Raw genomic sequence first — 16,784 nt, 5'->3', positions numbered from 1 at the left:
GGCTTCTGTTTCCCTCGTTCTGCCGGCCAAATAAAAAGTTTGTTGAGAACATGGGCAAATGTTTGTTTTAGAAAACGGAAAATGCTTCGGTTGTTTCATCATTATCTTCATGGAAATTAACATCGTCATCATCATCGTGTTTCGTATTTGTCTTGGTCTTTGTTTTTTTCTTTGCTCCTCTTGGGTTCCTTCGTTTATTGTGCACTTACTTAGTCTCTTTCCTTTTCACTTTCTCTTTCGCTAGATGGGTATTATTTGTTTGTTGTTTATTTTATTTAAATTAAATTAATTAAAATTTTTGTTTATTGTTTATTTTATTTAAATTAAATTCATTTACATTTTTTATTATTTATTTTAATTAAATAGGTAAACAAAATCAAAGTACTTCAATTTCTAAAAAAATTATTTTGAACTAAAATGTATTTTTTTACATTCCAGTGCTCGGTTGGTAAAATGGAATAAAAGAATATCAATTAGGAATGAGCTTTTTACATTTAGAGTTAAAAAGTGAAAATAATTATTAAAATATTTTAAATTGTATATTGTTTTAAAGACAATGCATTTCTATATAAGGGTATTCGACAATCCGCAGCATCGATTAATTATTTGGATCCTTGTTTGCTTCATCGTCATCGTATATTCGTTTTCGTCGTCTGCTACTTTTGCGTAGTTTTGTTTATTTTATTTGTTTTGCTTTGTTTTATTTTTGTTTGATTTACGTTTGGTCGTACCATTTACACTGCGCGAAATGGGTGACTTAAGTGCTTCTTTGATTTTTCATTGTAAAGGTGTTACTTGTAATAATTTCAATTATGTTTCTAATTAGCATTATATGATTTAACCTTTAAAGCAGATGCTTTCAGTTTTTATGTATTTTAGCAGTAAATAATTGGTTGACTAACTTTAAATTATAAAATTTTGTATTAGTGCTCAAAATCGCTGTCTCCATCTCATTCTAACAAACCGAGCCACCCAATCCACCTACTGGCCCGCCCACTTTTCAAAGCGCCCTCCTCAAATTGTTGGCCTGTCGCCGTGTTTTGTTTTTCTTGTGCTGCTTCTTCTATTATTCGGCTGAGTGGGAGGGGGGTGCGGGGAGGGGCGGAAAGTGGCGAGTTTTTCTTTTCCTATTTAATTTTGTTTTTTTGTTTCGCCCCGTTTTGTTGTATTTTGTGTAGGTGTATTGACTTAAAGTTTGTTATACTTCTTTGCCTTTTGTCTTTCAGTTCCAGGTTCAATTTTGCTTCTTATTTACGCTTCTTCTTCTTCGTTCCTTGGTCCTGGACATGTTGTTGTTGTTGGCTTTGTTGGTTGAAGGAAACGCCTTCGAAACATTTCGTTGTTTGTCCTTCGGATGGTTTGGTTTGGTTTGGAAAATTTCACCAAGTTTATTCTGACTATATTCAGTCTTGTAATGTTGGATTTATTTCGTTTTTTTTATTCAGAACATTTTTGGGTTTTAGATAGATAAAAACTACTCGTAACGCCTTTTCCTTCAAACACATCTAACCTTAGATCCAGAAATTGATCGCTTTAAGATATGCTTTTTCCAAAATCTTAAGTTTTTATACATTATTTCCGACAAATTCGTTGTGAAACAGTATTACATAGTCCCCCCATGAAATGAATAAGCAGACCAAAGAATGGTCGCGAGCTCGGCTATGTAAGCCTAAGGATAATCTCACCACGGAGGCGGGAAAACGAGAACGCTTTGTGCCGTCCTGTGAACTAGAGGTGACTACACATTCCTACTTTTGATTTTAAATATCGTATAATATCGTCAGAGAAGGGGATTTTTGAAAAAACCCACTTAAGTAGGCAACCAAATTAATGCTAAGTGTTGGAAGCACACTTGGTGCTGTTGGTGGTGTTGTTGGTGGTGTTGTCAATAGTGGTTCTTACACATTGGTAATACTTTGTTGCTGGACTTTTCTTACAGTGCAGTCCGGTATCGATGTCGCACTTGATTGGCTGGGAATACGCTCGAATTTGGCTGCGCGATCGCGACAAATTTGTGCAGCAACGCGAACGGGCTGTCAAAGCCAAATATATCAAGAATGACTTCGAGTGGTGGTTGAGGCTGCGAAAAACATCCAAAAAGTTCTGCAAAGTTGGGGCATAGAAGGGAAAAAATATCGTGAATAACAAAATGTTTCTTACTCCATTTTTAAAAAATTATTCAAATAAAAATATTGGCATACCCATTTGGATTTGATGCAATCTTAAGTTTTAGCCAAGAGGAGCCAATTTGTATGTATATGCAGTTAATTTGTTTGTAACTAACAGTGACTTCTTATTTTTAGTGGAAGAGTGTATCTTTTAATTGTGTTTAAATCCTGAAGTAGTTCCGGAAATGCTCTAAAACTGTATTTCCGGCCCTCACATTCAATATACATTTTAGCGTGGACACTTACCGCATTGGTTTGGTAATTTGCTAACGCTTTCCAGAAGCTCTTGTAAAATATTCGTAAGTACTGGTGTTACACGCATGTAAGTAAGAATTTGGAAAGAAGTTTTTATTTTCTCAGTAGGGTTTATTTAAAGGTTTAACGGTTCTTAATGTAATAATTTGTATATGCGTATTCGCTTTATAATCCATAATATGGCGTGGCAGATGAATTTAACATTGAATTAGCATCTTATTACAGAGAAAAGTAACTTCCGCTTGTGTATTACCGTAGATAATTACGTAATGGATGTACAGGACTTCCTTCAGATCTGCACGACATCGGGGGAGGGAACCTTATTGGCTATTTTTTAAAAGTTGCTGGAGTTTTTTAACAACAGATACATTTTGAAGCAGATTCCTGGGATTTGGTGGTTGATTGGACTCAGATTTTTTCGCGGATCCCACAACTATTGATCAAATGAGCATTGATAAATATGAAAATGCCCAGATACAAAAATATATTATATTAAAATTTATATAGTTGCTATCTAGGGTGTTTCTTCTTGCTTATATTTCCGTACAATTTTTAATATTTGTCATATGATAAAAATCGTTCTTTAGCCTTTTGCTTCGAACTTACAGGTTGTAGTTTTGCAGATTTTCGAGATTTTTTGAACGGAAACGACGGCAGAAGAGATGCAGCTCGACGTCAAGAGGGATATGTAGTGTGTCTCTATATGTGAATTACCTAATCCTAATGCTATTCTAATTATCAATTTTTTTGTTTTTAAGTTAAATATATGGCTGAATCGAACTCTAATTTTTATATACTTACATATATGTACATATGTATGTATATATTTTAATAAAAAATATTCTACGATGAGTTTTACTTTCTAGGGTAATAATGCACTGGTTTAAGAAGTGATCTTCTGTGCATTCAAATACCTGTGCTCAATAACTTTGCAAGGACCTTAATCACAAAATAACTCAATTTCAGGACTTTAAGTGGGCGGAAAACCTGACACCCACGCAAACATACCGGTTAAAAGAGAGTGAAGAAGAGAACCGCGCGAAAGCAACAATTGCTTACTCTTATGCACAGAGAAAAATGTTGGAGAAAAGTACTGATGAGGAAGAAGACATGTAACAATTTTGAATTTTGTATTGACTTGGGTAGAATTAAATATAAAAGTAAACATGCTTTTAAAAAATCAATACAATAAAATAGATATTGACTTATGTTTTATGTTTATTATTTATGTATATTAGATATTAGATTTTATTCGGTTAATGTGTAAGATTAGAATACTTTCGCATTGCAAAAATGAAACGAAGCTTTACGTTACCGTTACGTGAACTACCGTTAGCAACCGAAACGCGAAGAGTAAGCGCAAGGAGCGACTCGAGTGCAAGAGGAAGGCGCTGGTGCAGGAGAGGGAGAGGGAGAACGCGGCCAGTGCGGTGAAGCAAGAGCGGGGAGCAAGAGCGGGGAGCATTCGGTGGGCGTGAGAGAGCAAAGGCGCCCGAATCAGCCGCTTTTCGTAACTCACTCAATGCGAATTGTTTTCAAGCGCCAGAGAGAATCTATATCTACATATATAGAGGGGCTTCTCCGACTCGGTTCGAATATGTTTTTCGCAGCGCGCGCGTTCGCATCGGAAAATCAGAAAAGCTGGCGAGCGTTTAAAAACAAATTCGGCAGGTTCAATTGTTACTTGTTTTCCCCCCAGTGACTATTTCGTCGCAGGTTTTTCGCCAGCGGAAACCATCCGTAATAACCGTTTATTGTTATTTTGTTATATTCGCGTAATTCGTTGTTTGTTCAACCACAGAATACTTGTTACGCATTTCGAAAATGGGAATGCAAAAATTTCCAAGCAGTGAAAATTAAAACGAATAAAATATGTTGGCTGCTTTTTCGTGTTTTGCGCGTATGTGTGTGTTTTTGTGTAAGTGAGTGCAGCAAGAAATAAAACCAAAAAGCAACAAACAAATAAATAAATAGAAAACAAAAGCAAAAGCAAATCCAAAGGCAAATACTTGCAAAGTAAGTTGGCAATTTCAGTGTGTGTGCTAGCATATGTTGCATTATTTTGCCCACCAATTTACATGTTTTTCACATTTTCTTCTTTCACAAATGGCAACTTACTATTATGGATGACTTTAACGGTGTTTGGAGTTGGCTTTTCCATTGAGAAATATGAAAAAATGCGTTCAATATGTCAGAGTACACACAAACACACACACACAAGCGGCGGCTAACTGTTGTTTCTGTGTATGTGGGTGAATTGGCAATAACGCGCACGTGTATTGGTGTGTGTTTGTTTTTGTTGCCTTTGCGGCCAAGTGGCAGCAAAACGTTGCAAGCAACAAATACAATAACTACGATGGCAAAACAAGTGCAGTCAGCAAAACCAGTGCCTCTCGCTCTGCGCTCTCCCACTCTCTCTAATTCCCACCTCCTGCCCCCACACTCACTCCTCTCCCTCGCACCCATTGACGCAACTGCATGGTCAGGGCTTCTTTTACTGTTACAAAGCTCATGCGTGGACCCGCTTGCGAAATGAATGCACGATGTACTATGTTCATTAATTCCGTAAAATTGGAAATTGTAATTATAAATGTGCGGGTTTCGTGGATTGAATTTAGAGGATATATACTTTTAATTGTGTGAGCACTTTTGTAAAGCATTACCGTGGTTTGAAGCCATCACTATTTCATGAACTTCATGGCATAAACTTTGCAATTTACTATCTATGGCCGTCTATGGATTTTTGGCATCGCGCTTTTTGCTCTTCGAAGTGCGCTGCTCTCTTTGCGCCAAACAAAGCTCAGCCGACACTTGTCGCGTCTTTCGGATATCTTGCCTCCCACCGTCCACGTCTGCCGCTTTATATCTTTTACCATTTTTGCTTTCATACACTGTACAAAATTAGGTGTATATGCGCATAAACACCGTATTATCAAAGTTTCTGGGTGAATTTGAATCTATAATTTGATACTGATTTCTGGTACAAACTTTTATACTTAATCGCTGATACTTAAATATAATTTTATGATATTGTTACATTGGTTGTAAATCCAACAATAGTCTAAATTAAATGTTTGCCTTAAAAATAAGTGTTTGTGAAAAAATGAAATTCTTTGAGAGTGTATCTCTTTGGCTTTTCCACCTCGAGCAGTTTTTCGCTTGAAGCTTTTGCGAGTTTGGTTCGATTTCCATTTGCGTTTAATTGCATTTATGCATATTTAATCGAGTTTGACTTTGGTGAGCTTTTTACTTTGGCATATGCTAGATTGTCGCCCAGAAATGGGGTTGTTTTGGGTGAAAATGGGCTCTTGCTGATCCGAAAGATAGGTTTCAGTTTCGTCCTCTTTGGTTGGGAGATGTTTGGACAAAGTTTTCTAATTGGCCTTGACGCCGTTTTCAGATTTTTAGTGCTACTAAAAGGCAAGACTGCGAACTTTCTGCGTCTTTAATGAGATAATTTATTTGCAATTATAATTTGGTTCATTAAAGTTAATTGAATTAAGGGCAGGCGTTACACACCAACCAAATGGAATGACAATGGGTACCCCACACCCTACACATCAAGATAAAAGGATTTTAGTTAGTGGAAAATATACTTTGTGATAATAACGGTTAATTACCTTTTTTATTATAAACTATACCGCCATACAGTTGCAATGCGGCTGTGCACTTGAATTCATAGAGAAAACTCTCTAAACGTTCGATAAATCTTATTTATTCTATATTTTCAAACTTACTTAATTTATTGTTTCTATGCAAATTGGAAATGTAAATATTTTTAATTATTCAACTTTTCCGACACATTTTCCCAACAATTTTTAACGCTCGCCAACAGCTGTTGCATCCTAAGCAAACATTTGTGTGTTTATCTTAGTCCCCTCGAAAGCTCAATCAAAGTCGCATGTATACCACCCACTAGCCGGAGATTCTCCAAACTTCTGCACCCCACACTCGCCAAGTTTGCAACTTGGCATATGTTTATCTGCTAATCATGGAAATGCGATGCGGTGTTGCAAAATATTTATCTAGAAACGCTTGACTCAAAGGAGGGAAACAGGCGAAACAGCTTTTCAGCCAAACTGCAAATGGGTAACTGCCCTCCTACCGGTTTCCCACTTTTCCAGACCGGCGACCATATGCCAAAAAGCTGAACCGAAAATCGCACACACATTTGGGGATAAAACGCGATGTGAAAAAACATAAGTAGGCTGCTGTGACATTTCGTTGTCTGGGCACATACTCATCTCGAACAAGGACTTCCATGCAGGATACAGTAGGATTAGGGTACAACTATTTGTTTGAAGCTAAAAATACAACGAATTTTAAATTTGCAAAAAACTTACTCATGTTTATTGGATTTAAGCTGTTTATGGGTCTTAAATAAAATTTAATTTTTTGTAAGAAAGGACATAATAATACAAGCTACTTTCATGAACTTTTAATCTGATTTATGCAATTAAAACAATTTTTTAAAACTAATCATGATCTTAGAGCTCAGCTTAGATCGACGCACCCTTATACAAACGTAAGTGTATGGAGGCACACATTTTGTATATCCGCACAGCGGCACACACAAATAATTCGCCCTGCTATGTATGCCAGTATGCCGAAAAAAGGGCAAGACATAGCTTCACCCGCTTTTGTCGCTGCCCACGCGTCACGGGCCGAAAGGCAACCAACCACCCACAAAGCCCACTCAACTAACCCACCGCCCGCTAAAACCACCCACCGACGAGCTCACCCACTCAGCCATCGGGTATGCCTTAACATTTACCTTGTTGGCCCGAAGTTGTCCACCAAACATTTGTTGCACTCATCGCGTAGGAAACGCTTCTCACCATGCTGGCTTTTCTTTTTCACCAGGCTCTCCCGTTCTCTCTATCCCTCTCTCCCTCTCTGTCTCTTGCTTTCTCCGCCTTTCTCTTTCTCTGTTTACATTGCTCTCTCTTTGAGGTGGCCGACGCCGGTCCGACGTCATCGCAAAGGTCAAAGAAAAGCAGCGCGAATAACTATATAAAAGTCCCACTATTGCACCGGAAACAAATGTTGTTTCGAAATTTTATAATTCATTTTAAATAAACAGTAAATACAAACGAAATATTTTATACAAGACGCATAATTTGTAATATCGAAATATATTTTTAACCTCCTTTATAAAGAATATATCATAAATAATTCTAACTCTGCAAAAAAATTTATATTCTCAAAAAATATTTTTCCACATAAAAAACATAATAATTCAAAACAATTGTAAAATCTTTGAAAGTCCAACTACTGAGTAGAGTACACAGTTACACTTGTTTGAGTGTATTAAAGCTTTTTTGGAAAATCTAAGGGATTCCGTCACTGTGGGTTGGCCTCGAGGGGTGTGGGTGCGGATTGCGTGGGGTGGCGGTGGTGGGTGTCCAACCATATGGTCACTTCAATGCACTGGGTAAATTGCTCCTTGGCGCAGGCAACGCTTCATTTGGTTTTCAAATTGAATAGGAAGCGTCGCGACATTGTGGGGCGCCTCGTGGCCACCCACATTCCCGAATATGTACATGTATATGCTCCCCAGCTCCCTTGCATTTAAGGATTCGTCCTCCGCTAATTGAGACATTTGTCAGTTTGCGCAAATGAGCAGTCATTTCTCAAAGGCATCCTCTCATTGGCCAAGGGAATTAGTAGACGGAAAGTAAGGGCGTCTTCCCGACAGCAATTTCGTATTTGAATCGATTATACCCAGTGGAGTTATTTTAAATATTTTAGATTCAACAAAAAAGTCATTGATGAAAAGAAGCATCTAAATGTATTTTTAAAAGAATTTAATACTTTTCCTCATTCTGGGCCGAATATTATTATATAACAGACACGGAATTTATCATGTAACAAATATATATGCTAGCATTTGGTTTCTTCGATGTTTTGTGACAATATTCTGTTGCATGGGCTACTTAAAAACGGTTCGCTTAGTTATCTTAGATGACGTTTGTTTTAAGACTGTGGATGAATTAGGTATGTCCTGCAGTCGGCCCTTTTCAGTTGGTTTTGGTTTTTCCAGCTGTTCCGAAGTCTTGACTTGACTGGGCTTCTTACTAATTTTTTTTTCAGTTACCGACGTTAAAGGAGTCTTGGGTATAAGTTTCTTTATCTTTTTGGGTGACTTCGACTTCTTGGAAGGATCTTCTTTGTCAAGGGCGTCCATCTCCGACATCAGTGTATCGAAGGTCATGTTGACCAGAAAGTAGCGACCTTTCGAATGTAAATTTATTCCGGTGTAAGACAAAACTATATTGCTATAACTCACCGTCCAGTTTCTGCAGGAATCCCAAGCGATGACCCATTTCGAGGGTTTGTTTTACAGGCGTTTTTAGCTCTTCTGGCGTCAATTCCGTGTTTTTGGCTATGGTCACCAATATTTCTCGAAGTGTCGCCGGTGATTTCAGCAACTGAAGCGTGTGCACTACAATAGCCCCATTAAAGTTGGGCATATTTCCGATTCGTGTGTATTTCTACTCTTGTATAAATCTGTGCTATCACTAAAATCGGTTCTAAGAACTGGGAGCTACGTGCAAAACACAAAATAAAACTGGACTCTTGTTTGTTAGATTTCAGTGACTAACAAATTCTCAGCATGCTGTAATTCCAATATTATCGAAACATACATTTGTAAATAACAAAATAAATATTTTTGTTTTAAACACTCCATATTTGTAGTATACATATATTGATAGGAAAACCCCTCCATCTCCTCTGATCGATGGCGTCGGAATCATTGGCCCAGTTCAGATGGCCATTCAGTTGGTAACAAGACTTACGTAGACTGGCCGACGTCAAGCGCTTATCTATCAGCCTTGCAGAGGCTGGCCAATATAAGCGGAGTTAGCCATATCTATCAATAATCCCCGACTCACAACAACAGGAGTGGTAAAAGAATTGAGCAAACTTTGCCGCTCAGCTTTCCAATATTGGCTTCTGATATTTACATCAGGGACGCCTTTCTGCTGACGTTTTTTGCCGCTGCTGTTCCTAATCAGCGTGGTCTAAATATAGAATCCCTGACCGCCCACACATTGGTAATCGAGCCCAGAATATATACCATATTGGAGGTTTAATTAAACTGTGTTCTGCAAAAAGCGGCACAAAAAGCCAAATGCAAAGAAAACAATAAAGAATGTTTATACGCAAGCCAAAGTTTTCGGCATCAATCATGTTTATAGTGGCAATTAAATCGTCAACAGCTGTCGAAGTCAACTGACAAGCTAAGATGTCAATGCTCATGCATCATCAACTTCAGGCTCTAGATAAATCGACGAAAAGGCGATCGAAAAGCACTAAATGAACTTAAAATATTATTAATGCCTTTTAGGTACAAAAATTACGTCAGTTTCGGGGCTGCAAGGGACAGTTGGAAAGCAGCCTCGTTTACTTTTGATATTGACAGTCAACGGTAATTTAATCAAAAAGTGTCAGATTTTGCCATATGGCTGCCTCTGAACCGAACGATTGGAAGCCAATAAAAAAATGGTTAAAAAGAATGTGACAGCTTGAAAATACATCGTTTCTCCGATGCTCTTTAACGTATAAGAAGGGTCTTAAAGAATTTGTACATAGTTTTAAACGCTTGATTTAAACGCTTAGATAAGCTAGACAATAATATTTATTTTAAATTGAATTGAACAACACAATATTAAAAATATTGCAATGAAAAGTTATTCAATTATAAAAAAGAACAAAAATTCACATGTAGGATCTAAAAAAGACCGATTCGCAGCCAAAAAAAGGTATAATGCTTCAATATTCCTGTATAAGCTTCTCTACATTCTATTAAAATAAAGAAATTAAATGATTTACGGAAAAAGGAATAACCGAATCTGAAAATCAATACCGAAAGTATCCAGCAAAAATGTTATGGGCAAGCTTGCCTATTAATTAAAACGAAATTTTCGTTTTTAATAAATATACAGCAATCCAGTGATTTTGCACTTCATTTTACTGACCCTAAAGCACATTAAAGTATGCTTTGATTTTCGCCTAAAGCTCTGCTTTCCTTTCCTGTTAAGCAAAGGGCCGTAAATGTATCTGTGTATGCCAGAATGGGTTTTGTGGGTGGGTTAAATTCTATTTGATTTCCGTTTCGTATAGACCTAAAAATAGAAGCGTCGAAAAATCAGGGACGACAGCTTTCCGCCCAGAGCGTACATTTATTTAAAATGTTTGATGTTTTCCTCGGTTAAATGTAGCTTTTTGACTCCAGCCCAAAATGAAACACAAACACTGGACTAGCAGGAAATACGTTTGTTGATTGTTTTGCCTCAACGTTATGCACACTAGAAATACACAAATTTAAAATGGCAACATACTTCCACACGGAAATTCTTTTCTCGAAATGCCATTTAAAATGCAGTACAAATGTTATTTTAACACTTGTCACTGTGCACAGCCATAAAACACGAACGAGGTATTTTATGAAGTCGGTAGGTGAAAGCAGAAGGCGTGTTTAGAATGACACGCTTTCCACTTATTATTTATGGCAAGTGAGAAAAGCTGAATTGTGAACAATGCTGCTACGGCTTTTATTGGACAGGAAAGGATAGGTGTTACAAGCATTTATGAAAATAGCTGCGTTTTATGGGGGTTTAGGTAAAGCATTTTGCGAAATATACGGAAGAAATTTATACCACAACTTTCAACATTGAAATACCTCGTACCCATACTGCCAAATTAGCCTTAAACAGTTTTAAATACTCATTGCCTTTCTGTCAATGGTGGCTCTTGATTCGGTGAATTGCATCGAGTTTAATTTGTTAGGCAAATAAGCTTAATTGAACTGAAATCTTTTGTACCAAACTGGCAGCACGCAAACACATAGTCTTTGACATTTATGCAGAGTCAACCCATAAGCACACAGTGAGCTCCAAAGGTGAGTGTACATGCGTGAAGTATGCGTACATGTGTGATAAACGGCAGCCTCTGCAGCCTGACAGTTATACTTGCTGTGTTTTATTCGAAAGGATGACCTGTCCGGCTACCCTTTCCTTTATTTCCTTTATCCCTCATTGTGCACTTGCACTACAAAAAACTTGCGATGCTATTGTCGTACGTTAAAGCCAATCAATTTTGTGAATTTAAATATTAACAAAACTTTATCATGTTTAAAGCAAAGGCAAACTATCATGTCTGGATACATATGCTGCATACATATTTTAAAATATATTTAAAACTAAATGAACATTGTATTGCAATTTTCAAATTGAACAAGCAGCTTGAAAATATCTTAAGATTACACTTATTTATTTTTAAAACATTTTTGTATTATGAATGTCCTAACCAGTGATGCCAGCTGCAATGCTAATTGTTTCAAGAAATTTCTCTTGTTTCTCTATGAAATTTCTTTGCGTGTCTCGGGTTCTCTGGTGGTCTGTCTGCAGATCATGTTCTCTGTGTATGAAGACCATGCAAGTGACAAATTATATGCACAATGGTGGGGCAGGGGGGCTGGCTGATTGGGGGACTGGGGACTGGGGGGAGGGCAAGGGAGACAGATGAGTTGTGTGAAAGTGTCAGCATCAGTGTCAGTTTGGGTTTTTCCAAGTAAAATGTTTTATGAGCAGACAGCGAGACATTTTTGGCCTTGGTAAAATATGAGTTGCATTTTGCAGCTCCCTGAATACGGGCAATAAACTGTGACCTGCTCCACCTATGTGCCAGATACATGCTCCTACATACATACATATGTACATTCATCTGGTATCTCGTATATCAACTAATTGCAATTTGTTTATTGTCCATGTGTGCGCCATCCTTGTTTTGTGGGCTTTGTAATTTTGTTTTATGTCTGGGACGTGCCTTCTTGGCCAATTGGAAATTTTATACCCACAGATTGCCAATTTTAATTGACTTATTTTCCACTGCAAAGCAGGCAGGACAGCTGTTGCGAAATGTGATTTGAATACGGTTAATTCACAAGAATTAAAGCCAGGCCCGTTCGGAGCTGTCTAAATATCAACAACATGTAGCGTACTGTTTAAGACATTTTGATTGGGCATAAGCCTCTTTTCTGGCTTAACCAGCATTAAGTCGGCTCCTCCACAGCACAGTGATGCCCAAAAGTATGCCACATTAAGCATTTTCCAGCAGCAGCCATTGCAATGTACTCTCCCCAATTTTTGCTCCAGTCAATTAATTGAAGCCATTTCTTTCGCTGACTTTCGTGGGGGTTCAGCCTGTTCGACTGTCACAAATTTTCTCGTCTGACGCTGATCGTTTGCGTCATTTTCATGCGGGCAACTTTTACGCACTTGCGTCTTAATTACTCACACCGCATTTGGTCCGCCTACGTTTTCCCCCTTTTCGACCGACTTTTCCGGACTCCCGCCGTTTCCATTCCCTGTCTTGGCTTAAATCCTTAAGCTCCTTTCACAGTTTGGCTGTCTGCAAGCCGCTTTCTACATTTGTTTTACACCCTGCGGGGAGTTTCGATTAAGGCTGTAAAGCCATTTAGCCGAGAGTGATATGTACGTACATATGTACATTCATGTTTGACGATTTGAAAATATAAATAAACACGCTTTTATTGTTTTCCGAATTTGTGTTTATTCTTCAAATAGCTCAAAATAAAAATACTACAAAAAATATACATTAGGGTTTAAGCTTAAATTTACGCCATCACTTTAAGCGCGATTAAATTGTATACTAGATATTTATATATTTCATTTTATTTGCTTTTTATTTTGTTTTACAGAGTATTTCTGAATTCGTTAGCTACCGAAACTAAATTTTTTATCAGGATTTCGCTTTTGTGTCTCCCACCCATTCACGAAAATATAGGTTAAGTAGCGCTTACTGTTTTAGGAGTTTTGCGTTTAATATCTACCCTAAAAATAATAATTACATTTTAAAAAAGAATATTATATGAATATGAAATAGAGAGTAACATAAATACAATTTTATAATAATACTTTCCTAACAAAATCGTCATATAAATGTATTTTCTTTTATGTTGTTTATCTTACATATATTTAATTTAAAAAGTGTATTTATGTGTTGCCTTAGAAGTTATACATGAAAGTCTTATCAGTTGAGGGGCTTAGGCTACCGTTCGTGGGTTACATACAAATTTCCCTTTGCGCGGCTCCTTCATCAGCCTCCATTTCTTCCTTTCCAAAGTCATCATCATCGTTGTCTTCAAGGACCGCTGCAACATGTTTGCATTTCATTTGTTAGCAAGTTGTCAACCTTTTATCTGTGTTATTATGTCTTGCCTACTTTGCTGCTCCTTTCTACTGGTTTCGCTCCTTTTTGTTCTACTTTATCTTATTTTTTCCACGCTTTCTTGCTGGGCTTAAAGGTAAGCATTCTAAGTTTTTTACGAATGGCATAATAGCGAGCTGTGGGGGCGGTGGCTTGTCATTAGTCAACCGTCATGTCATGGGAATGGGGCGTGATGAGCGTGCAGCGAATTTATCATTGGGCCGCATCTAAGATAAGACCAGGCCACGCGGCGTATGCGCAATAAAACAAATTAATACAAATATTAATCATACGCCGCGTGGTACGAAAATGTCAAGGACCAAGAAGTCGCAGGCCAAAGGAGTAAGCGAAACATCCAAAGCGTCAGCCAACCCCAAAATTCGAGCATCTCTTATGTCCGATGCCTAATCCAATTGACTCGGCACTGGGAAACGGAAATGGTCGCAAATGGCTTTCTAATTTGGTTAATTTCTAATTTACACTAATTTTTACAACATTGGTAAAAATAAAATATATAATTAAATAAAAAATTAAGTATATAAGCCAAGTTAATATTCTGAAACCAAAAATGTTCTTGAATATTTGATGATGTTTTCCGGCCGTAGGTCATGAAATTGAAGTATAACTTGTTGCGTTTTGTGGAGCGGAAAGCTCCAAATTGGTTTCGGTTTTTCGATAGTTCTTACGAGGTATCCCTTACACATGCGTCATGAGAGTGGGTGGCACTCGGAGAGAGTATCAGAGAACGAATATTCGGGGAAAACTGAGAGCCCATGAACAATACACTCATTGCTGAGAGCCTGTGGCCGTTTGAGTGAAAATATTTGAGTGGGTACATGCAAGGAAAACCGACACATCTTTGTAAAGGTTTTTGGAATGTTCAAAAATGTAACAAAAATACGAAATCGTTTGGGTACATAAACCTATATTTTAGTAAGCCGTTAAGTTTAAAAAATAAATAAATTAACAAAAATGGATGCCTAATTTCGTCGACCATATTACTAGTAGTAGTAGTAGCTACAATTCGTAAGGGCCGTTTATGAACGTTTCTGCCAACCAAAGTCGTAATATTTTAATTTAATTTAAAGTGCGGTTTACTTTCCAACTTGTTGACTTTGCTTGGGACTCGAATGCAGCAATTCCCTTACTTATGTAGTTGCGTTATTTATTTTTTTTACCATCGTGCGTGGCTAATTAAATTTGTGGGCTCACACACACACACACACACACACACTGAGGGCACACAAGGATACTGCCTCACACAGATAGTAAAAGTATGTGGTGGCCCTGAAGAACCTCTCCCTCTCCTCTATTCCCTTGGTGTGGAAAACTTAATTGCATTTTTCCAAGCTTGCGAAGAGCACATCGCTTTGCAACTTTTCCCCCACAGCGTCGTATTATTGATAATACCGAGGTAGCACCCGGTTGAATGACTTTGACTTTCATTTATGACTGGGCAATAGGTGTTTTTGAGATCATTTTTGCAAATCGTTTTATGGTCACGCACCATGGCAACCAAGGGAACCCTTTAATTATAATTTTGCTTTTTTTTTATTGTTCTTCGCTATTAAATTTCTCACCCCCTTTTTGCGTAGTTATTGGAGTGTGCAAATATTTGTTTTATTTGAAAATGTTTCTGCATTTCAATTATGAAAGTATGTGTTCGGAAATGGAAATGAGCTCCCAAATATTTTGTGGCTATTTTGTAAACAGTTTTCCCTGTTTCGCTGCCATCCACGCCAAATGAAATGCACTGAAATATTATCCAATACATTTTAGATAATTTTATCCAATTGTTTTCATTTTGGTTTATGATATTTGTTTTGCGGCTGGCTTCTAAGCGAGCATAAATTTGCTGTATGCAGTAATATGAATAAAAACGCCTTTGTTTATTTTCATGCAAACTAATTCTATATAAGAGTTCAACCAATTAGCGATAATTTATTTCGTTTGGTTTAGTGTGCACTAATTAATCATTTTAAATATTTATTATTTTGTTCATGTATTGACTATTAAATGGTGTATATATTAGTTACATATTATATTACTTTAAATAAAATTTGGACAATAAACACAAACACATTTATTTTGTTATTACTTCTCGGATGTTCGGAAAATAAATACCTAATATTATTAGGTATAAATAAATATTGCTAGAAACAAATATAATATTTTCAGAGTAAGATAAATTATAAAATAAAAATAGATTTAATGCAAACTGCACACAAAAAGTGTTGACTAATAAGAAAGAACTTTCCCACAAGCAGAATATATTTACACACAAGCCCATCGGAATTTGCATTATTTTGCCGTTGAAACTTTGATGCCCAAGCTTAGGCCTAGTTTCTCCAAACACTCCGACATATTTAAGTGGTGTAAATTGAATAGAAAATAGCTTCCGGTATATTATATAAATAATTCATTGATTTGGCAGGCCGCAAGAATTCGCACAGCGTTTTCTGCCAGCCGGTCACATTGCTCATACGCCAGGTAGGCCGCATAAAATATTGAAATTGTTGACCAAAACACAATTTACACATACATTTTGCATATTGACCAATCTCCGTGTGTGCGTTTTGGCGTGCAGCAAAGTTGTTGAATGTATTTTCATTTGCATTTGTGCGGACTTAGCTGATTTTGCCATCGTTCCCCATTTTCCCTTTTTTTTACTTTTGTGTTGTGGGTTTTGGTTTAATTTGATTGCCGGTGTGGCCAAATGCATTTAAAGTAAAAAGCATTTAAATTAAGGGCTTAGTCCTTCGGCATTTACAAGCATTTACTATTAATTAACTGGCTTACATTTCGATTCTATTCAAAATGTGTTTAGTTTGCTCATAATTCGTCAACAATTGTTCCACTCAGTATTTACGAAGCTACAGCAAACTGTATTTATAAAAAAGAGTTTTTCTATTTATGGAGTGGCAGTACGGAAAAAACAGGAAATCAATTTAAAAATTGAGCTCAGGAACTTCGCCCTTTGACTTGCTTATGTTTTACCAATAAAACTATGCTTTTCCAACAAAGTAAAGGCAACTCCTTCCACCAGTTCACATACATTTTCAGTTATAGCTCCCCTTTTCTACTTGAATTTATGATTTGCTTTTAATTAAAATAAATATTTCATGG

The 16,784-nt window shown here is 37.0% G+C and overlaps 3 protein-coding genes across 3 annotated transcripts in view; 2 read left to right on the top strand and 1 right to left on the bottom strand.

Annotated features, from left to right (window-relative positions):
- Positions 1-1,481: 1,481 nt before the first annotated feature.
- On the top strand, positions 1,482-2,872 carry LOC122614552. Its single transcript, XM_043789115.1, has 4 exons — positions 1,482-1,734; positions 1,940-2,250; positions 2,304-2,467; positions 2,682-2,872. Exons 1-2 carry the CDS (start codon positions 1,624-1,626, stop codon positions 2,120-2,122), a joined length of 294 nt encoding a protein of 97 aa, XP_043645050.1. The 5' UTR covers positions 1,482-1,623; the 3' UTR covers positions 2,123-2,250; positions 2,304-2,467; positions 2,682-2,872.
- Positions 2,873-4,009: 1,137 nt separating this feature from the next.
- Positions 4,010-16,784, top strand: part of LOC122614976 (fibronectin type-III domain-containing protein 3A) — a 117,811-nt gene continuing 105,036 nt past the window's right edge. Inside the window, 1 exon segment of the mRNA XM_043789780.1 lies at positions 4,010-4,439. The gene's annotated coding sequence lies outside the window, so the exon portion shown is untranslated.
- On the bottom strand, positions 8,196-9,022 carry LOC122614980. Its single transcript, XM_043789783.1, has 2 exons — positions 8,713-9,022; positions 8,196-8,657 (listed from the first exon to the last, which is right to left on the bottom strand). The coding sequence occupies exons 1-2, from the start codon at positions 8,894-8,896 to the stop codon at positions 8,356-8,358; spliced, it is 486 nt and encodes a 161-aa protein (XP_043645718.1). The 5' UTR covers positions 8,897-9,022; the 3' UTR covers positions 8,196-8,355.

Source organism: Drosophila teissieri, chromosome 2R (genome assembly GCF_016746235.2).
Source record: "Drosophila teissieri strain GT53w chromosome 2R, Prin_Dtei_1.1, whole genome shotgun sequence".
NCBI classification, from domain to species: domain Eukaryota; kingdom Metazoa; phylum Arthropoda; class Insecta; order Diptera; family Drosophilidae; genus Drosophila; species Drosophila teissieri.
Note: the sequence above shows the minus strand (reverse complement) of the source record. Positions and strands in the feature narration are given on the sequence as shown.